Source organism: Scyliorhinus torazame, chromosome 12, assembly GCF_047496885.1.
Source record: "Scyliorhinus torazame isolate Kashiwa2021f chromosome 12, sScyTor2.1, whole genome shotgun sequence".
In the NCBI taxonomy this organism is placed as follows: domain Eukaryota; kingdom Metazoa; phylum Chordata; class Chondrichthyes; order Carcharhiniformes; family Scyliorhinidae; genus Scyliorhinus; species Scyliorhinus torazame.
Window position 1 is genome coordinate 94,897,303 of NC_092718.1, and position 23,710 is coordinate 94,921,012.

General features: G+C 52.3%; 1 protein-coding gene across 4 annotated transcripts in view; it reads left to right on the forward strand.

Moving 5' to 3' along the window:
- The window catches only part of LOC140386572 (basal cell adhesion molecule-like), a 277,207-nt gene that overhangs the window by 156,194 nt on the left and 97,303 nt on the right, over nt 1-23,710 (forward strand). For all 4 annotated transcript variants that reach the window (XM_072469008.1, XM_072469010.1, XM_072469009.1 and 1 more), the window contains exon 3: nt 22,595-22,811. In XM_072469008.1, coding sequence (XP_072325109.1) covers nt 22,595-22,811 — 217 coding nt within the window. The remainder of the gene's footprint in view (nt 1-22,594; nt 22,812-23,710) is intronic.

Below are 23,710 nucleotides of genomic sequence, written 5' to 3' on the forward strand. Positions count from 1 at the left end.
GTAGCCTCTTCCAGCCTCGCTACCCTGCAACCTGTGTACACTCCTCCAAACTCTGTACCCTTCAACCTCTGTAACACCTTCCAGCCTCTGTACCCTGCAACATCTATAACCCCCTTCAGCCTCTATACCCTGCAACCTCTGTAACATCCTCCAGCCACTATACCCTGCAACCTCCCAAACCTCCTCCAACCTCTATGCCCTGCAACCTCTGTAACCTCCTCCAGCCTCTCAACCCTGCAACCTCTGTAACCTCCTCCAGTCTCTATACCCTGCAACAACTGTAACCCCCTCCAGCCTCTATACCCTGCAACCTCTGTAACCCCCTCCAGCCTCTATACCCTGCACCCTCTGTTACCACATCCAGTCTCTGTACCCTGCAAACTCTGTAACCTCCTCCAGCCTCTAAACCCTGCAACCTCTGTAACCTCCTCCAACCTCTATACCCTGCAACCTCCCTAACCTCCTCCAACCTCTATGCCCTGCAACCTCTGTAACCTCCTCCAGCCTCTATATCCTGCAACCTCTGTAGCCTGTTCCAGCCTCGATACCCTGCAACCTGTGTAACCCCCTCTAGTCTCTATACCCTGCAACCTCTGTAACCTCCTCCAGTATCTATACCCCTGCAACATCTGTAACCCCCTCCAGCCTCTATAACCTGCAACCGCTGTAACCTCCACCAAACTCTATACCCTGCAACCTCTGTAACCCCCTCTCATCTCTAAACCCTGCAACCTCTGTAAACCCCTCCAGCCTCTATACCCTGCAACCTCTGTAACCCCCTCCAGCCTCTATACCCTGCACCCTCTGTTACCTCATCCAGTCTCTGTACCCTGCAAACTCTGTAACCCCCTCCAGCCTCTATAACCTGCAACCTCTGTAACCTCCTCCAGCCTCTATACCTAGCAACCACTGTAGCCTCTTTCAGCCTCTACACCCTGCAACCTCTGTAACATCCTCCAGCCTCTATACCCTGCAACCTCCCTAACCTCCTCGAACCTCTATGCCCTTCAACGTCTTTAACCTCCTCCAACCTCTGTACCCTGCAACCTCTGTAGCGTACTCCAGCCACTATCCCCAGCAACCTCTGTAACCTCCTCCAGTCTCGAAACGCTGCAACCTCTGTAACCGCCTCCATCCTCTGTACCCTGCAACGTCAGTAACCCCCTCAAGTCTCTATACCCTGCAATCTCTGTCATCTCCTCCAACCTATATACCCTGCAACATCTTAAACCTCCTCCAGCCTCAATACCCTGCAACCTCTGTAACATCCTCCAGCCTCTATTCTCTGTAACCCCCTCCAGCCTCTATACCCTGCAACCTCTGTCACCTCCTCCAACCTCTATACCCTGCAACCTCTGCAACTCCCTCCAACCTCTATACCCTGCAACCTCTGTAACCTCCTCCAGCCTCTATACCCTGCAACCTCTGTAACCTCCTCCAGCCTCTATACCCTGCAACCTCTGTAACCTCCTCCAACCTCTACATCCTGCAACCTCTGCACCCTCCTTCAGCCTCTGTACCCTGCAACCTCTGTAACCTCCTCCAGCCTCTATAACCTGGAACCTCCCTAACCTCCTCCAACCTCTATACCCTGCAACCTCTGTAACCTCCGCCAACCTCTGTAGCCTGCAACATCTGTAACCTCCTCCAGCCTCTATACCCTGCAACCTCTGTAACGTCCTCCAACCTCTATACCCAGCAACATCTGTAACCCCTTCCAGCCCCTGTACCCTGCAACCTCTGCAACCTCCTCCAGCCTCTATACCCTGCAACGTTTGTAACCCCCTCCAGCCTCTGTACCCTGCAAACTCTGTAACGTCCTCCAACCTCTATACCCAGCAACATCTGTAAACTCCTCCAGCCTCTGTACCCTGCAAATTCTGTAACCTCCTAAAGACTTATACCCTGCAACCTCTGTAACCCCCGCCAGCCTCTATACCCTGCAACCTCTGTAATCTCCTTCAGTCTCTATACCCGGCAAACTCTGTAACCTCCTCCAGCCTCTATACCCTGGAACCTCCCTAACCTCCTCCAACCTCTATACCCTGCAACCTCTGTAACCTCGGCCAACCTCTGTACCCGGCAACCTCTGTAAACTCCTCCAGCCTCTATACCCTGCAACCTCTGTAATCTCCTTACATCTCTATACCCGGCAAACTCTGTAACCTCCTCCAGCCTCTATACCCTGGAACCTCCCTAACCTCCTCCAACCTCTATACCCTGCAACCTCTGTAACCTCGGCCAACCTCTGTACCCGGCAACCTCTGTAACCTCCTCCAGCCTCTATACCCTGCAACCTCTGTAACCTTCTCCATGCTCTATACCCTGCAACCTCTGTAACCCCCTCTAGTCTCTATACCCTGCGACCTCTGTAACCTCCTCCAGCCTCTATACCCTGCAACCTCTGTAACATCCTCCAGCCGCTATACCGTTCAACCTCTGTAGCCTCTTCCAGCCTCGCTACCCTGCAACCTGTGTACACTCCTCCAAACTTTGTACCCTTCAACCTCTGTAACACCTTCCAGCCTCTGTACCCTGCAACATCTATAACCCCCTTCAGCCTCTATACCCTGCAACCTCTGTAACATCCTCCAGCCACTATACCCTGCAACCTCCCTAACCTCCTCCAACCTCTATGCCCTGCAACCTCTGTAACCTCCTCCAACCTCTATACCCTGCAACCTCCCTAACCTCCTCCAACCTCTATGCCCTGCAACCTCTGTAACCTCCTCCAGCCTCTATATCCTGCAACCTCTGTAGCCTGTTCCAGCCTCGATACCCTGCAACCTGTGTAACCCCCTCTAGTCTCTATACCCTGCAACCTCTGTAACCTCCTCCAGTATCTATACCCCTGCAACATCTGTAACCCCCTCCAGCCTCTATACCCTGCAACCGCTGTAACTTCCACCAAACTCTATACACTGCAACCTCTGTAACCCCCTCTCGTCTCTAAACCCTGCAACCTCTGTAACCTCCTCCAGTCTCTATACCCTGCAACAACTGTAACCCCCTCCAGCCTCTATACCCTGCAACCTCTGTAACCCCCTCCAGCCTCTATACCCTGCACCCTCTGTTACCTCATCCAGTCTCTGTACCCTGCAAACTCTGTAACCCCCTCCAGCCTCTATAACCTGCAACCTCTGTAACCTCCTCCAGCCTCTATACCTAGCAACCACTGTAGCCTCTTTCAGCCTCTACACCCTGCAACCTCTGTAACATCCTCCAGCCTCTATACCCTGCAACCTCCCTAACCTCCTCGAACCTCTATGCCCTGCAACGTCTTTAACCTCCTCCAACCTCTGAACCCTGCAACCTCTGTAGCGTACTCCAGCCACTATCCCCAGCAACCTCTGTAACCTCCTCCAGTCTCGAAACGCTGCAACCTCTGTAACCGCCTCCATCCTCTGTACCCTGCAACGTCAGTAACCCCCTCAAGTCTCTATACCCTGCAATCTCTGTAATCTCCTCCAACCTATATACCCTGCAACATCTTAAACCTCCTCCAGCCTCAATACCCTGCAACCTCTGTAACATCCTCCAGCCTCTATTCTCTGTAACCCCCTCCAGCCTCTATACCCTGCAACCTCTGTCACCTCCTCCAACCTCTATACCCTGCAACCTCTGTAACATCCTCCAGCCGCTATACCGTTCAACCTCTGTAGCCTCTTCCAGCCTCTATACCCTGCAACCTCTGTAATCTCCTTCAGTCTCTATACCCGGCAATCTCTGTAACCTCCTCCAGCCTCTATATCCTGGAACCTCCCTAACCTCCTCCAACCTCTATACCCTGCAATCTCTGTTACCTCGGCCAACCTCTATACCCTGCAACCTCTGTAACCTTCTCCATGCTCTATATCCTGCAACCTCTGTAACCCCCTTTAGTCTCTATACCCTGCAACCTCTGTAACCTCCTCCAGCCTCTATACCCTGCAACCTCTGTAACATCCTCCAGCCGCTATACCCTGCAACCTCTGTAGCCTCTTCCAGCCTCGCTACCCTGCAACCTGTGTACACTCCTCCAAACTCTGTACCCTTCAACCTCGGTAACACCTTCCAGCCTCTGTACCCTGCAACATCTATAACCCCCTTCAGGCTCTATACCCTGCAACCTCTGTAACATCCTCCAGCCACTATACCCTGCAACCTCCCAAACCTCCTCCAACCTCTATGCCCTGCAACCTCTGTAACCTCCTCCAGCCTCTCAACCCTGCAACCTCTGTAACCTCCTCCAACCTCTATACCCTGCAACCTCCCTAACCTCCTCCAACTTCTATGCCCTGCAACCTCTGTAACCTCCTCCAGCCTCTATATCCTGCAACCTCTGTAGCCTGTTCCAGTCTCGATACCCTGCAACCTGTGTAACCCCCTCTAGTCTCTATACCCTGCAACCTCTGTAACCTCCTCCAGTATCTATACCCCTGCAACATCTGTAACCCCCTCCAGCCTCTATACCCTGCAACCGCTGTAACCTCCACCAAACTCTATACCCTGCAACCTCTGTAACCCCCTCTCGTCTCTAAACCCTGCAACCTCTGTAACCTCCTCCAGTCTCTATACCCTGCAACAACTGTAACCCCCTCCAGCCTCTATACCCTGCAACCTCTGTAACCCCCTCCAGCCTCTATACCCTGCACCCTCTGTTACCACATCCAGTCTCTGTACCCTGCAAACTCTGTAACCTCCTCCAGCCTCTAAACCCTGCAACCTCTGTAACCTCCTCCAACCTCTATACCCTGCAACCTCCCTAACCTCCTCCAACCTCTATGCCCTGCAACCTCTGTAACCTCCTCCAGCCTCTATATCCTGCAACCTCTGTAGCCTGTTCCAGCCTCGATACCCTGCAACCTGTGTAACCCCCTCTAGTCTCTATACCCTGCAACCTCCTCCAGTATCTATACCCCTGCAACATCTGTAACCCCCTCCAGCCTCTATAACCTGCAACCGCTGTAACCTCCACCAAACTCTATACCCTGCAACCTCTGTAACCCCCTCTCATCTCTAAACCCTGCAACCTCTGTAAACCCCTCCAGCCTCTATACCCTGCAACCTCTGTAACCCCCTCCAGCCTCTATACCCTGCACCCTCTGTTACCTCATCCAGTCTCTGTACCCTGCAAACTCTGTAACCCCCTCCAGCCTCTATAACCTGCAACCTCTGTAACCTCCTCCAGCCTCTATACCTAGCAACCACTGTAGCCTCTTTCAGCCTCTACACCCTGCAACCTCTGTAACATCCTCCAGCCTCTATACCCTGCAACCTCCCTAACCTCCTCGAACCTCTATGCCCTTCAACGTCTTTAACCTCCTCCAACCTCTGTACCCTGCAACCTCTGTAGCGTACTCCAGCCACTATCCCCAGCAACCTCTGTAACCTCCTCCAGTCTCGAAACGCTGCAACCTCTGTAACCGCCTCCATCCTCTGTACCCTGCAACGTCAGTAACCCCCTCAAGTCTCTATACCCTGCAATCTCTGTAATCTCCTCCAACCTATACACCCTGCAACATCTTAAACCTCCTCCAGCCTCAATACCCTGCAACCTCTGTAACATCCTCCAGCCTCTATTCTCTGTAACCCCCTCCAGCCTCTATACCCTGCAACCTCTGTCACCTCCTCCAACCTCTATACCCTGCAACCTCTGTAACTCCCTCCAACCTCTATACCCTGCAACCTCTGTAACCTCCTCCAGCCTCTATACCCTGCAACCTCTGTAACCTCCTCCAGCCTCTATACCCTGCAACCTCTGTAACCTCCTCCAACCTCTACATCCTGCAACCTCTGCACCCTCCTTCAGCCTCTGTACCCTGCAACCTCTGTAACCTCCTCCAGCCTCTATAACCTGGAACCTCCCTAACCTCCTCCAACCTCTATACCCTGCAACCTCTGTAACCTCCGCCAACCTCTGTAGCCTGCAACATCTGTAACCTCCTCCAGCCTCTATACCCTGCAACCTCTGTAACGTCCTCCAACCTCTATACCCAGCAACATCTGTAACCCCTTCCAGCCCCTGTACCCTGCAACCTCTGCAACCTCCTCCAGCCTCTATACCCTGCAACGTTTGTAACCCCCTCCAGCCTCTGTACCCTGCAAACTCTGTAACGTCCTCCAACCTCTATACCCAGCAACATCTGTAAACTCCTCCAGCCTCTGTACCCTGCAAATTCTGTAACCTCCTAAAGACTTATACCCTGCAACCTCTGTAACCCCCGCCAGCCTCTATACCCTGCAACCTCTGTAATCTCCTTCAGTCTCTATACCCGGCAAACTCTGTAACCTCCTCCAGCCTCTATACCCTGGAACCTCCCTAACCTCCTCCAACCTCTATACCCTGCAACCTCTGTAACCTCGGCCAACCTCTGTACCCGGCAACCTCTGTAAACTCCTCCAGCCTCTATACCCTGCAACCTCTGTAATCTCCTTCAGTCTCTATACCCGGCAAACTCTGTAACCTCCTCCAGCCTCTATACCCTGGAACCTCCCTAACCTCCTCCAACCTCTATACCCTGCAACCTCTGTAACCTCGGCCAACCTCTGTACCCGGCAACCTCTGTAACCTCCTCCAGCCTCTATACCCTGCAACCTCTGTAACCTTCTCCATGCTCTATACCCTGCAACCTCTGGAACCCCCTCTAGTCTCTATACCCTGCGACCTCTGTAACCTCCTCCAGCCTCTATACCCTGCAACCTCTGTAACATCCTCCAGCCGCTATATCGTTCAACCTCTGTAGCCTCTTCCAGCCTCGCTACCCTGCAACCTGTGTACACTCCTCCAAACTTTGTACCCTTCAACCTCTGTAACACCTTCCAGCCTCTGTACCCTGCAACATCTATAACCCCCTTCAGCCTCTATACCCTGCAACCTCTGTAACATCCTCCAGCCACTATACCCTGCAACCTCCCTAACCTCCTCCAACCTCTATGCCCTGCAACCTCTGTAACCTCCTCCAGCCTCTATACCCTGCAACCTCTGTAACCTCCTCCAACCTCTATACCCTGCAACCTCCCTAACCTCCTCCAACCTCTATGCCCTGCAACCTCTGTAACCTCCTACAGCCTCTATATCCTGCAACCTCTGTAGCCTGTTCCAGCCTCGATACCCTGCAACCTGTGTAACCCCCTCTAGTCTCTATACCCTGCAACCTCTGTAACCTCCTCCAGTATCTATACCCCTGCAACATCTGTAACCCCCTCCAGCCTCTATACCCTGCAACCGCTGTAACTTCCACCAAACTCTATACACTGCAACCTCTGTAACCCCCTCTCGTCTCTAAACCCTGCAACCTCTGTAACCTCCTCCAGTCTCTATACCCTGCAACAACTGTAACCCCCTCCAGCCTCTATACCCTGCAACCTCTGTAACCCCCTCCAGCCTCTATACCCTGCACCCTCTGTTACCTCATCCAGTCTCTGTACCCTGCAAACTCTGTAACCCCCTCCAGCCTCTATAACCTGCAACCTCTGTAACCTCCTCCAGCCTCTATACCTAGCAACCACTGTAGCCTCTTTCAGCCTCTACACCCTGCAACCTCTGTAACATCCTCCAGCCTCTATACCCTGCAACCTCCCTAACCTCCTCGAACCTCTATGCCCTGCAACGTCTTTAACCTCCTCCAACCTCTGAACCCTGCAACCTCTGTAGCGTACTCCAGCCACTATCCCCAGCAACCTCTGTAACCTCCTCCAGTCTCGAAACGCTGCAACCTCTGTAACCGCCTCCATCCTCTGTACCCTGCAACGTCAGTAACCCCCTCAAGTCTCTATACCCTGCAATCTGTGTAATCTCCTCCTACCTATATACCCTGCAACATCTTAAACCTCCTCCAGCCTCAATACCCTGCAACCTCTGTAACATCCTCCAGCCTCTATTCTCTGTAACCCCCTCCAGCCTCTATACCCTGCAACCTCTGTCACCTCCTCCAACCTCTATACCCTGCAACCTCTGTAACTCCCTCCAACCTTTATACCCTGCAACCTCTGTAACCTCCTCCAGCCTCTATACCCTGCAACCTCTGTAACCTCCTCCAGCCTCTATACCCTGCAACCTCTGTAACCTCCTCCAACCTCTACATCCTGCAACCTCTGCACCCTCCTTCAGCCTCTGTACCTTGCAACCTCTGTAACCTCCTCCAGCCTCTATAACCTGGAACCTCCCAAACCTCCTCCAACCTCTATACCCTGCAACCTCTGTAACCTCCTCCAACCTCTACATCCTGCAACCTCTGCACCCTCCTTCAGCCTCTGTACCCTGCAACCTCTGTAACCTCCTCCAGCCTTATAACCTGCAACCTCAGTAAACTCCTCCAACCTCTACACCCTACAACCTCTGTAACTTACTCCAGCCTCTATACCCTGCAAACACTGTAACCTGCTCCAGCCTCTATACCCGGCAAACTCTGTAACCTCCTCCAGCCTCTATAACCTGGAACCTCCCTAACCTCCTCCAACCTCTATACCCTGCAACCTCTGTAACCTCCGCCAACCTCTGTAGCCTGCAACATCTGTAACCTCCTCCAGCCTCTATACCCTGCAACCTCTGTAAACCTCTCCAGCCTCTATACCCTGCAACCTCTGTAGCCTTTTTCAGCCTCTATACCCTGCAACTTCTGTAACCTCCTCCAGCCTCTATACCCTGCAAACTCTGTAACGTCCTCCAACCTCTATACCCAGCAACATCTGTAACCCCTTCCAGCCCCTGTACCCTGCAACCTCTGCAACCTCCTCCAGGCTCTATACCCTGCAACGTTTGTAACCCCCTCCAGCCTATATACCCTGCAAACTCTGTAACGTCCTCCAACCTCTATACCCAGCAACATCTGTAACCCCTTCCAGCCCCTGTACCCTGCAACCTCTGCAACCTCCTCCAGTCTCTATATCCTGCAACGTCTGTAACCCCCTCCAGTCTCTATACCCAGCAACCTCTGTAACCACCAAAGCCTCTATACCCTGCCACCTCTGTAACCTCCTCTAGCCTCTACACCCTGCAACCTCTGTTACCTCATCCAGTCTCTATACCCGGCAAACTCTGTAACCTCCTCCAGCCTCTATACCCTGCAACCTCCCTTCCCTCCTCCAACCTCTATGCCCTGCAACCTCTGTAACCCCCTCCAGCCTCTATCCCCTGCAACCGCTGTAACCTCCTCCAACCTCTATACCCTGCAACCTCTGGAACATCCTCCAACCTCTATGCCCAGCAACCTCTGTAACCTCCTCCAGTCTCTGTACCCTGCAACCTCTGCAACCTCCTCCAGCCTCTATACCCTGCAACGTTTGTAACCCCCTCCAGCCTATATACCCTGCAAACTCTGTAACGTCCTCCAACCTCTATACCCTGCAACCTCTGTAACCTCCTCCATCCTCTGTACCCTGCAACGTCAGTAACCCCCTCAAGTCTCTATACCCTGCAATCTCTGTAATCTCCTCCAACCTATATACCCTGCAACATCTTAAACCTCCTCCAGCCTCTTAACCCTGCCACCTCTGTAACCTCCTCCAGCCTCTACACCCTGCAACCTCTGTTACCTCATCCAGTCTCTATACCCGGCAAACTCTATAACCTCCTCCAGCCTCTATACCCTGCAACCTCCGTAACCTCCTCCAACCTCTATGCCCTGCAACCTCTGTAACCCCCTCCAGCCTCTATCCCCTGCAACCGCTGTAACCTCCTCCAACCTCTATACCCTGCAACCTCTGGAACATCCTCCAACCTCTATGCCCAGCAACCTCTGTAACCTCCTCCAGTCTCTGTACCCTGCAACCTCTGTAACCTCCTCCAGCCTCGATACCCTGCAACCTCAGTAATCTCCTCCAACCTCGATACCCTGCAACGTCTGTAACCTCCTCCAGCCTCTATACCCTGCAACCTCTGTGACATCCTCCAGCCTCTATACCCGGCAAAGTCTGTAACCCCCTCCAGCCTCTATACCCTGCAACCTCTGTGACCTCCTCCAGCCTGTATACCCGGCAATGTCTGTAACCCCCTCCAGCCTCTATACCCTGCAACCACTGTAACATCCTCCAGCCTCTATACCCTGCAACCTCTGTAATCTCCTCCAGTCTCTATACCCGGCAAACTCTTTAACCTCCTCCAGCCTCAATACCCTGCAACCTCTGTGACCTCCTCCATTCTCTATACCCTGCAAGGTCTCTAACCCCCTCCAGCCTTTATACCCTGTAACCTCTGTAACTTCCTCCAGCCTCTATGTCCTGCAACCTCTGTAGCCTCCTCCAGCCTCTATACCCTGCAAGCTCTGTACACTCCTCCAAACTCTGTACCCTTCAACCTCTGTAACACCTTCCAGCCTCTGTCCCCTGCAACCTCTGTAACCTCCTCCAGCTTCTATACACTGCAACATCTGTAATTTCCTTCAACCTCTATACCCTGCAACCTCTGTAACCTCCTCCAGCCTCTATACACTGCAACATCTGTAACCCACTCCAGCCTCTATAACCTGCAATCTCTGTAATCTCCTCCAACCTATATACCCTGCAACATCTTTAACCTCCTCCAACTTCTATACCCTGCAACCTCTGTGACCTCCTCCAACCTCTACATCCTGCAACCTCTGTACCCTCCTTCAGCCTCTGTACCCTGCAACCTCTTTAACCTCCTCCAGCCTTATAACCTGCAACCTCTGTAACCCCCTCCAACCTCTATACCCTGCAACCTCTGTAACTTACTCCAGCCTCTATACCCTGCAACCTCTGTAACCTCCTCCAGCCTCTATACCCTGCAACGTCTGTAATCTCCTCCAGCCTATATACCCTGCAAACTCTGTAACCTCCTCCAACCTCTATACCCTGCAACCTCTGTAACCTCCGCCAACCTCTGTACCCTGCAACCTCTGCAACCTCCTCCAGCCTCTATACCCTGCCACCTCTGTAACCTCCTCCAGCCTCTACACCCTGCAACCTCTGTAACCTCATCCAGCCTCTATACCCAACAACCCTGTAACCTCCTCCAGCCTATATACCTTGCAACATCCCTAATTTCCTACAACCTCTATACCCTGCAACCTCTGTAACCCCCTCCAGCCTCTATCCCCTGCAACCGCTGTAACCTCCTCCAACCTCTATACCCTGCAACCTCTGGAACATCCTCCAACCTCTATACCCAGCAACCTCTGTAAGCCCTTCCAGCCTCTGTACCCTGCAACCTCCTCCACCCTCTATACTCTGCAACGTCTGTAACCTCCTCCAGTCTCTATACCCTGCAACCTCAGTAATCTCCTCCAACCACTATACCCTGCAACCTCTGTAACGTCCCCCAGCCTCTATACCCTGCAACCTCTGTAACCTCCTGCAGCCTCTATACCCTGCAACCTCTGTAACATCCTCCAGCCTCTATACCCTGCAACCTCTGTACCCTCCTTCAGCCTCTGTACCCTGCAACCTCTGTAACCTCCTCCAGCCTTATAACCTGCAACCTCTGTAACCCCCTCCAACCTCTATACCCTGCAACCTCTGTAACTTACTCCAGCCTCTATACCCTGCAACCTCTGTAACCTCCTCCAGCCTCTATACCCTGCAACGTCTGTAATCTCCTCCAGCCTATATACCCTGCAAACTCTGTAACCTCCTCCAACCTCTATACCCTGCAACCTCTGTAACCTCCGCCAACCTCTGTACCCTGCAACCTCTGCAACCTCCTCCAGCCTCTATACCCTGCCACCTCTGTAACCTCCTCCAGCCTCTACACCCTGCAACCTCTGTAACCTCATCCAGCCTCTATACCCAACAACCCTGTAACCTCCTCCAGCCTATATACCTTGCAACATCCCTAATTTCCTACAACCTCTATACCCTGCAACCTCTGTAACTCCCTCCAGCCTCTATCCCCTGCAACCGCTGTAACCTCCTCCAACCTCTATACCCTGCAACCTCTGGAACATCCTCCAACCTCTATACCCAGCAACCTCTGTAAGCCCTTCCAGCCTCTGTACCCTGCAACCTCCTCCACCCTCTATACTCTGCAACGTCTGTAACCTCCTCCAGTCTCTATACCCTGCAACCTCAGTAATCTCCTCCAACCTCTATACCCTGCAACCTCTGTAACGTCCCCCAGCTTCTATACCCTGCAACCTCTGTAACCTCCTGCAGCCTCTATACCCTGCATCCTCTGTAACATCCTCCAGCCTCTATACCCTGCAACCTCTGTAACCTCCTCCAGCCTCTATACCCTGCAACCTCTGTAACGTCTCCCAGCCTCTATAACCTGCAACCTCTGTAATCTCCTCCAACCTCGATACCCTGCAACCTTTGTAACCTCCTCCAACCTCGATACCCTGCAACCTCTGTAACGTCCCCCAGCCTCTATACCCTGCAACGTCTGTAACCCCCTCCAGCCTCTATACCCAGCAACCTCTGTGACTTCCTCCAGCCTCTATACCCGGCAACGTCTGTAACCCCCGCCAGTCTCTATACCCTGCAACCTCTGTGACCTCCTCCAGCCCCTATATCCGGCAATGTCTGTTACCCCCTCCAGCTTCTATACCCTGCAACCACTGTAACCTCCTCCAGCCTCTATACCCTGCCACTTCTGTAATCTCCTCCAGTCTCTATACCCGGCAAACTCTGTAACCTCCTCCAGCCTCAATACCCTGCAACCTCTGCAACCTCCTCCAGCCTCGATACTCTGCAACCTCTGTAACCTTCTCCAGTCTCCATACCCTGCAAGGTCTGTAACCCCCTCCAGCCTTTACACCCTGTAACCTCTGTAACCTCCTCCAGCCTCTATATCCTGCAACCTTTGTAGCCTCCTCCAAACTGTGTACCCTTCAACCTCTGTAACACCTTCCAGCCTCTGTACCCTGCAACCTCTGTAACCTCCTCCAGCTTCTATACACTGCAACCTCTGTAATTTCCTTCAACCTCTATACCCTGCAACCTTTGTAACCTCCTCCAGCCTCTATACACTGCAACATCTGTAACCGACTCCAGCCTCTATAACCTGCAATCTCTGTAAGCTCCTCCAACCTATATACCCTGCAACATCTTTAACCTCCTCCAACTTCTATACCCTGCAACCTCTGTGACCTCCTCCAACCTCTATACCCTGCAACCTCTGTAACCCCTTCCAGCCTCTATACCCTGCAACCTCTGTCACCTCCTTCAACCTCTATACTCTGCAACCTCTGTAACTCCCTCCAACCTCTATACCCTGCAACCTCTGTAACTCCCTCCAACCTCTATACCCTGCAACCTCTGTAACCCCCTCCAGCCTCTATACCCTGCAACCTCTGTCACCTCCTTCAACCTCTATACCCTGCAACCTCTGTAACTCCCTCCAGCCTCTATACCCTGCAACCTCTGTAACCTCCTCCAGCCTCTATACCGTGCAACCTCTGTAACCTCCTCCAACCTCTACACCCTGCAACCTCTGCAACCTCCTCCAGCCTCTATACTCTGCAACCTCTGTAACCTCCTCCAGTCTCCATACCCTGCAAGGTCTGTAACCCCCTCCAGCCTTTACACCCTGTAACCTCTGTAACCTCCTCCAGCCTCTATATCCTGCAACCTCTGTAGCCTCCTCCAAACTGTGTACCCTTCAACCTCTGTAACACCTTCCAGCCTCTGTACCCTGCAACCTCTGTAACCTCCTCCAGCTTCTATACACTGCAATCTCTGTAATTTCCTTCAACCTCTATACCCTGCAACCTTTGTAACCTCCTCCAGCCTCTATACACTGCAACATCTGTAACCCACTCCAGCCTCTATAACCTGCAATCTCTGTAAGCTCCTCCAACCTATATACCCTGCAACATCTTTAACCTCCTCCAACTTCTATACCCTGCAACCTCTGTGACCTCCTCCAACCTCTATACCCTGCAACCTCTGTAACCCCTTCCAGCCTCTATACCCTGCAACCTCTGTCACCTCCTTCAACCTCTATACTCTGCAACCTCTGTAACTCCCTCCAACCTCTATACCCTGCAACCTCTGTAACTCCCTCCAACCTCTATACCCTGCAACCTCTGTAACCCCCTCCAGCCTCTATACCCTGCAACCTCTGTCACCTCCTTCAACCTCTATACCCTGCAACCTCTGTAACTCCCTCCAGCCTCTATACCCTGCAACCTCTGTAACCTCCTCCAGCCTCGAGACCGTGCAACCTCTGTAACCTCCTCCAACCTCTACACCCTGCAACCTCTGTAACCTCCTCCAGCCTCTGTACCCTGCAAACTTTGTAACCTCCTCCAGCCTCTATACCCTGCAACCTCTGTAATCTCCTTCATTCTCTATAACCTGGAACCTCCCTAACCTCCTCCAACCTCTATACCCTGCAACCTCTGTAACCTCCACCAACCTCTGTACCCTGCAACATCTGTAACCTCCTTCAGCCTCTATACCCTGCAACCTCTGTAAACTTCTCCAGCGTCTATACCCTGCAACCTCTGTAGCCTCTTTCAGCCTCCATACCCTGCAACTTCTATATCCTCCTCCAGATTCTATACCCTGTAATGTCTGTAACACCCTCCAGCCTCTATACCCTGCAACCTCTGTAACGTCCTCCAACCTCTATACCCAGCAACCTCTGTAACCCCTTCCAGCCCCTGTAACCTGCAACCTCTGCAACCTCCTCCAGCCTCTATACTCTGCAACCTCTGTCACCTCCTCCAGTCTATATACCCTGCTAGGTCTGTAACCCCCTCCAGCCTTTGTACCCTGCAACGTCTGTAACCCCCTCCAGCCTCTATACCCTCAATCTCTGTAATGTCCTCCCGCCTATATACCCTGCAACCTCTATGCCCTGCAACGTCTGTAACATCCTCCAGCCTCTAGACCCAGCAACCGCTGTAACCTCCTCCAGTCTCGAAACCCTGCAACCTCTGTAACCTCCTCCATCCTCTGTACCCTGCAACCTCAGTAACCCCCTCCAGTCTCTATACCCTGCAATCTCTGTAATCTCCTCCAACCTATATACCCTGCAACGTCTGAAATCTCCCCCAGCCTCAATACCCTGCAACCTCTGTAACATCCTACAGCCTCTATACTCTGTAACCCCCTCCAGCCTCTATACCCTGCAACCTCTGTCACCTCCTCCAACCTCTATACCCTGCAACCTCTGTAACCTCCTCCAGCCTCTATACCCAGCAACCTCTGTAACCTCCTCCAGTCTCGAAACCCTGCAACCTCTGTAACCTCCTCCATCCTCTGTACCCTGCAACGTCAGTAACCTCCTCCAGTCTCTATACCATGCCACCTCTGTAACGTCCTCCAGCCTCTATACCCTGCAACCTCTGTAGCCTCCTCCAGCCTCTATACCCTGCAAGCACTGTAACCCCCTCCAGCCTCTATACCCTGCCACCTCTGTAACCTCCACCAGCCTCTACACCCTGCAACCTCTGTAACCTCATCCAGTCTCTATACCCGGCAAACTCTGTAACCTCCTCCAGCCTCTATACCCTGCAACCTCCCTAACCTCCTCCAACCTCTATACCCTGCAACCTCTGTAATCTCCTGCAACCTCGATACCCTGCAACGTCTGTAACCCCCTCCAGCCTCTATACCCAGCAACCTCTGTGACTTCCTCCAGCCTCTATACCCGGCAACGTCTGTAACCCCCGCCAGCCTCTATACCCTGCAACCTCTGTGACCTCCTCCAGCCCCTATATCCGGCAATGTCTGTAACCCCCTCCAGCTTCTATACCCTGCAACCACTGTAACCTCCTCCAGCCTCTATACCCTGCCACTTCTGTAATCTCCTCCAGTCTCTATACCCGGCAAACTCTGTAACCTCCTCCAGCCTCAATACCCTGCAACCTCTGCAACCTCCTCCAGCCTCTATACTCTGCAACCTCTGTAACCTCCTCCAGTCTCCATAACCTGCAAGGTCTGTAACCCCCTCCAGCCTTTACACCCTGTAACCTCTGTAACCTCCTCCAGCCTCTATATCCTGCAACCTCTGTAGCCTCCTCCAAACTGTGTACCCTTCAACCTCTGTAACACCTTCCAGCCTCTGTACCCTGCAACCTCTGTAACCTCCTCCAGCTTCTATACACTGCAACCTCTGTAATTTCCTTCAACCTCTATACCCTGCAACCTTTGTAACCTCCTCCAGCCTCTATACACTGCAACATCTGTAACCCACTCCAGCCTCTATAACCTGCAATCTCTGTAAGCTCCTCCGACCTATATACCCTGCAACATCTTTAACCTCCTCCAACTTCTATACCCTGCAACCTCTGTGACCTCCTCTACCTCTATACCCTGCAACCTCTGTAACCCCTTCCAGCCTCTATACCCTGCAACCTCTGTCACCTCCTTCAACCTCTATACTCTGCAACCTCTGTAACTCCCTCCAGCCTCTATACCCTGCAACCTCTGTAAACTTCTCCAGCCTCTATACCCTGCAACCTCTGTAGCCTCTTTCAGCCTCCATACCCTGCAACTTCTATATCCTCCTCCAGATTCTATACCCTGCAATGTCTGTAACCCCCTCCAGCCTCTATACCCTGCAACCTCTGTAACGTCCTCCAACCTCTATACCCAGCAACCTCTGTAACCCCTTCCAGCCCCTGTAACCTGAACCTCTGCAACCTCCTCCAGCCTCTATACTCTGCAACCTCTGTCACCTCCTCCAGTCTATATACCCTGCTAGGTCTGTAACCCCCTCCAGCCTTTACACCCTGTAACCTCTGTAACCTTCTCCAGCCTCTATATCCTGCAACCTCTGTCGCCTCCTCCAAACTGTGTACCCTTCAACCTCTGTAACACCTTCCAGCCTCTGTACCCTGCAACCTCTGTAACCTCCTCCAGCTTCTATACACTGCAACCTCTGTAATTTCCTTCAACCTCTATACCCTGCAACCTTTGTAACCTCCTCCAGCCTCTATACACTGCAACATCTGTAACCCACTCCAGCCTCTATAACCTGCAATCTCTGTAAGCTCCTCCAACCTATATACCCTGCAACATCTTTAACCTCCTCCAACTTCTATACCCTGCAACCTCTGTGACCTCCTCCAACCTCTATACCCTGCAACCTCTGTAACCCCTTCCAGCCTCTATACCCTGCAACCTCTGTCACCTCCTTCAACCTCTATACTCTGCAACCTCTGTAACTCCCTCCAACCTCTATACCCTGCAACCTCTGTAACTCCCTCCAACCTCTATACCCTGCAACCTCTGTAACCCCCTCCAGCCTCTATACCCTGCAACCTCTGTCACCTCCTTCAAACTCTACACCCTGCAACCTCTGTAACCTCCTCCAGCCTCTGTACCCTGCAAACTTTGTAACCTCCTCCAGCCTCTATACCCTGCAACCTCTGTAATCTCCTTCAGTCTCTATAACCTGGAACCTCCCTAACCTCCTCCAACCTCTATACCCTGCAACCTCTGTAACCTCCACCAACCTCTGTACCCTGCAACATCTGTAACCTCCTTCAGCCTCTATACCCTGCAACCTCTGTAGCCTCTTTCAGCCTCCATATCCTGCAACTTCTATATCCTCCTCCAGATTCTATACCCTGCAATGTCTGTAACCCCCTCCAGCCTCTATACCCTGCAACCTCTGTAACGTCCTCCAACCTCTATACCCAGCAATCTCTGTAACCCCTTCCAGCCCCTGTAACCTGAACCTCTGCAACCTCCTCCAGCCTCTATACTCTGCAACCTCTGTCACCTCCTCCAGTCTATATACCCTGCTAGGTCTGTAACCCCCTCCAGCCTTTGTACCCTGCAACGTCTGTAACCCCCTCCAGCCTCTATACCCTCAATCTCTGTAATGTACTCCCGCCTATATACACTGCAACCTCTATGCCCTGCAACATCTGTAACATCCTCCAGCCTCTAGACCCAGCAACCGCTGTAACCTCCTCCAGTCTCGAAACCCTGCAACCTCTGTAACCTCCTCCATCCTCTGTACCCTGCAACCTCAGTAACCCCCTCCAGTCTCTATACCCTGCAATCTCTGTAATCTCCTCCAACCTATATACCCTGCAACGTCTGAAATCTCCCCCAGCCTCAATACCCTGCAACCTCTGTAACATCCTACAGCCTCTATACTCTGTAACCCCCTCCAGCCTCTATACCCTGCAACCTCTGTCACCTCCTCCAACCTCTATACCCTGCAACCTCTGTAACCTCCTCCAGCCTCTATACCCAGCAACCTCTGTAACCTCCTCCAGTCTCTATACCATGCCACCTCTGTAACGTCCTCCAGCCTCTATACCCTGCAACCTCTGTAGCCTCCTCCAGCCTCTATACCCTGCAAGCACTGTAACCCCCTCCAGCCTCTATACCCTGCCACCTCTGTAACCTCCACCAGCCTCTACACCCTGCAACCTCTGTAACCTCATCCAGTCTCTATACCCGGCAAACTCTGTAACCTCCTCCAGCCTCTATACCCTGCAACCTCCCTAACATCCTCCAACCTCTATACCCTGCAACCTCTGTAACATCCTCCAACCTCTATACCCTGCAACCTCTGTAATCTTCTCCAACCTCTATACCCTGCAACCTCTGTAACGTCCTCCAGCCTCTATACCCTGCAACCTCTGTAATCTCCTCCAACCTCTATACCCTGCAACCTCTGTAACCTCCTCCAGCCTCTGCACCCTGCAAACTCTGTAGCCTCCTCCAGCCTCTATACCCTGCAACCTCCCTAACCTCCGCCAACCTCTATACCCTGCAACCTCTGTAACCCCTCCAGCCTCTATACCCGGCAACCTCTGTAACCTCCTCCAACCTCTATACCATGCCACCTCTGTAACCTCCTCCAGCATCTGTACCCTGCAACCTCTGTAGCCTCCTCCAGCCTCTATACCCTGCAACCTCTGCAACCCCCTCCAGCCTCTATACCCTGCCACCTCTGTAACGTCCTCCAGCCTCTACACCCTGCAACCTCTGTAATCTCCTCCAACCTCTATACCCTGCAACCTCTGTAACCTCCTCCAACCTATATACCCTGCAACCTCCCTAACCTCCTCCAACCTCTATGCCCTGCAACCTCTGTGACCTGCTCCAGCCTCTATACCCGGCAATGTCTGTAACCCACTCCAGCCTCTATACCCTGCAACCTCTGTAACCTCATCCAGTCTCTACACCCGGCAAACTCTGTAACCCCCTCCAGCCTCTATACCCTGCAACCACTGTAACCTCCTCCAGCCTCTATGCCCTGCAACCTCTGTAATCTCCGCCAGTCTCTATACCCGGCAAACTCTGTAACCTCCTCCAGCCTCAATACCCTGCAACTTCTGCAACCTCCTCCAGCCTCTATACCCTGCAACCTCTGTAACCTTCTCCAGTCTCTATACCCGGCAAACTCTGCAACCTACTCTAACATCTATACCCTGAAACGTCTCTAATCCCCTCCAGTCTCTATACAATGCCACCTCTGTAACCTCCTCCAGCATCTGTACCCTGCAACCTCTGTAGCCTCCTGCAGCCTCTATAACCTGCAACCTCTGTAACCCCCTCCAGCCTCTATACCGTGAAACCTCTGTAACCTCCTCCAGCCTCTACACCCTGCAATCTCTGTAACCTCCTCCAATCTCTATACCCTGCAACCTCTGTAACCTCCTCCAGCCTCTATACCCTGGAACCTCCCTAACCTCCTCCACCCTCTTTACCCTGCAACCTCTGTAACCTCCGCCAACCTCTGTACCCTGCAACCTCTGTAACCTCCTCCAGCCTCTATACCCTGCAACCTCTGTTACATCCTCCAGCCTCTATACCCTGCAACCTCTGTAGCCTCTTCCAGCCTCGATACCCTGCAACCTCTGTAACCCCCTCTAGTCTCTATACCCTGCAACCTCTGTAACCTCCTCCAGTCTCTATATCCTGCAACATCTGTAACCCCCTCCAGCCTCTGTACCCTGCAACCTCTGTAACCTCATCCAGTCTCTATACATAGAACATAGAACATAGAACAATACAGCGCAGTACAGGCCCTTCGGCCCACGATGTTGCACCGAAACAAAAGCCATCTAACCTACACTATATCATTATCATCCATATGTTTCTCCAATAAACTTTTAAATGCCCTCAATGTTGGGTATTCACTACTGTAGCAGGTAGGGTATTCCACGGCCTCACCACTCTTTGCGTAAAGAACCTACCTCTGACCTCTGTCCTGTATCTATTACCCCTCAGTTTAAAGTTATGTCCCCTCGTGCCAGCCATTTCCATCCGCGGGAGAAGACTCTCACTGTCCACCCTATCTAACCCCCTGATCATTTTCCCGGCAAACTCTGTAACCCCCTCCAACCTCTATACCCTGCAACCTCTGTAACCCCCTCCAGCCTCTATACCCTGCAACTTCTGTAACATCCTGCAGCCTCTATATCCTGCAACCTCTGTAGCCTCTTCCAGCCTCTATACCCTGCAACTTCTGTAACATCCGCCAACCTCTCTACCCTGCAACTTCTGTAACCTCCTCCAGCCTCTATATCCTGCAACCTCTGTAGCCTCTTCCAGCCTCTATACCCTGCAACTTCTGTAACATCCTCCAGTCTCTATACCCTGCAACTTCTGTAACATCCTCCAGCCTCTATACCCTGCTAGCTCTGTAGCCTCTTCCAGCCTCTATACCCTGCAACCTCTGTAACCTCCTCCAGCCTCTCTATTCTGCAACCTCTGTAGCCTCTTCCAGCTTCGATACCCTGCAACCACTTTAACCTCCTCCAGCCTCTATACCCTGCAACCTCTGTAACCTCCTCCAGCCTTATACCCTGCAACCTCTGTAACCTCCTCCAGCCTCTATACCCTGCAACCTCTGTAACCTCCTCCAGCCTCTTTTCCCTGCAATCTCTGTAACCTCCTCCAGCCTCTATACCCTGCAACCTCTGTAACCTCCTCCAACCTCTATACCCTGCAACCTCTGTAACACCCTCCAGCCTCTCTACGCTGCAACCTCTGTAACCCCCTCCAGCCTTTTACCCTGCAACCTCTGTAACCCCCTCCAGCCTCTATACCCTGCTACCTCTGTAACCTCCTCTTGTCTCTATACCCTGCAACCTCTGTAACCCCCTCCAGCCTCTATACCCTGCTACCTCTGTAACCTCCTCTTGTCTCTATACCCTGCAAAGTCTGTAAGACCCTCCAGCATTTACACCCTGCAACCTCTGTAACCTCCTCCAGCCTCTATACCCTGCAACCTCTGTAGCCTCTTCCAGCTTCTATAGCCTGCAACCTCTGTAACCTCCTCCAACCTCTGTACCCCGCAACCTCTGTACCCTGCAACGTCTGGAACCTCCTCCAGTCTCTATACCCTGCAACGTCTGGAACCTCCTCCAGTCTCTATACCCTGCAAAGTCTGTAAGACCCTCCAGCATTTACACCCTGCAACCTCTGTAGCCTCCTCCAACCTCTACACCCTGCAACCTCTGTAACCTCCTCCAACCTCTGTACCCCGCAACCTCTGTACCCTGCAACGTCTGGAACCTCCTCCTGTCTCTGTACCCTGCAACGTCTGGAACCTCCTCCAGTCTCTATACCCTCCAACATCTGGAACCTCCTCCAACCTCTACACCCTGCAACCTCTGTAACCTCCTCCAACCTCTGTACCCCGCAACCTCTGTACCCTGCAACGTCTGGAACCTCCTCCTGTCTCTGTACCCTGCAACGTCTGGAACCTCCTCCAGTCTCTATACCCTCCAACATCTGGAACCTCCTCCAATCTCTATACCCTGCAACCGCTCTAACCTCCAGGTCCTACCACGCTGCGCATACTGTAACCTCTTGCAGTTCCTACAACTCTGCAAACGCTATAACCTCCTCCCGTCCCTATAACCCTGTGAACTCTGTAACCTCTTACAGTCCCTACAACCCTGCCAACACTGTAACCTCCCATCTCTACAGTGCTGCGAACGCTGTAACCCCTTCCAGTCCCTTCAACTGTGTGAATGCTGTAACCTCCTCCCATCTCTACAGTGCTGCGAACGCTGTAACTTTCTCCCGTCCCTATAACCCTGTGAACTCTGTAACCTCTTACAGTCTCTACACCCTGCGAATGCTGTAACTTCCTCCCATCACCACAACCCTGCGAATGCTGTAACCTTCTCCCATCCCTATAACCCTGCAAACACTGTAGCCTCCTCCCGTCCCTACAATGTCTGTAACCCCCAGGCTCTATAACCCTCCCTATCTCTGTAACCTCCCCAGGCATCACAACCCTCCCTATCTCTGTAACCTCCCCAGGCATCACAACCCTTCCTAACTCTGTAACCTCCCCAGGCCCCACAACCCTCCCTAGCTCTGTAACCTCCCCCGGGCACTACAACCCTCCCTTTCTCTGTAACCTCCTCCTACAACACTCCGAGATCCTCAAATTCCGGTCTCTTGAACAAACCCTGATTCCCATCACTCCACCATTGGCGGCCATGCCTTCAGCTGCCTCAGCTCAAGAAGTCGCTCCCTAAGCCCTCTCCATCTCTCTCTCCCTCTCTTTCCCCCCCCATCCTCCTTTAAGACCTTCCTTAAAAATTGGCTCCTGGAAAACGATTGTGGTCACTTTGTTTCCGTGAACTGCTCGGGATCGACATGTATTTGGTTAAACATTGAATAGAAGGCACTGTTTCATTAGAAGTTGTTGGATTGTTGGACATTAATGTGGCTTTCCTTTTCTCTTTTGCCCCCTTTCCCTCTCGACCACTCTTAGATAAATAAACAAGGAGAGCGAAAACGGATTGCATATAAAGATGTAACAAGCAGTGTGACAGACCCAGGCACAGGTTACAGTGAACGAGTAAGCATGGATAGCGATGACACACTCTTAATCAGCAAGGCTGAACTGATGGACGAGAGAGTCTTCCTGTGTCAAGTCATCGCTGGTGCAGCAGGAAGTCAGGAAGGAAAGACGGAGCTAAAATTATACGGTGAGGGAATGCTCTGTGGAATGGGAGGCTGGCCCATGACTCCGGCTGAGGAATGGGAGAGGTATTGAGGTTCCAGTAACCTTGGGTTGTTGTCAGTCAGGAGCAACACAATGGAAGCTCACTCCAGCACAATCCCAATGGCTCAATCCCTTTCCTGTTCTATATAATCTCAATGGATAAACCCACTTCTCATTCTACACAATCCCAATGAATCAAACCCCTTCCCATTCTGCACAGTTCCAATTGGTCAACCCCCTTCCCATTTACTCCCATTCTGCACAATCCCAATTTACAATCCCCTTTCCCATTCACTCCCATTTAACACAATCCCAATGGTCAAGCCCTTTTCCATTAGCTCCCATTCTACGCAATCCCAGTGGATCAAACCCCTTCCCGGTAACTCCCATTATACCTAATCTCAATGGATCAAACCCTTTACCATTCACCCCCATTCTACATAATCCCAATGGATCAAACCCCTTCCCATTCACCCCCATTCAACATAATCCCAAGGAATCAGATTTCTTTCCATTCACTCCTATTCTACACAATCTCACTGGATCAAGTTCCTTCCCTAGGATCCAGACAACTGATGATATGGCCACCATTGGAAATGGGCCAATTTATAAGACACAAGAATTGTAGGAGCTCTGAGATCTTGGAGGGTTGTAGGAGCTGGAGGAAGTTACAGACTTAGGGAGGGTTGTACGGACTGGAGGAGAGTACAGAGATAGGGAGGATTGTAGGTGCTGGGGGAGGTTACAGAGATAGGGAGTGTTCTCGGGGCTGAACGCAGTTACAGGGAAAGGAAGGGTTGTAGGGACTGGAGGAGGTTACAGAGATAGGGAGGGTTGTAGGTACTGGAGGTGGTTACAGAGTATGGTAGGGTTCTAGGAGCT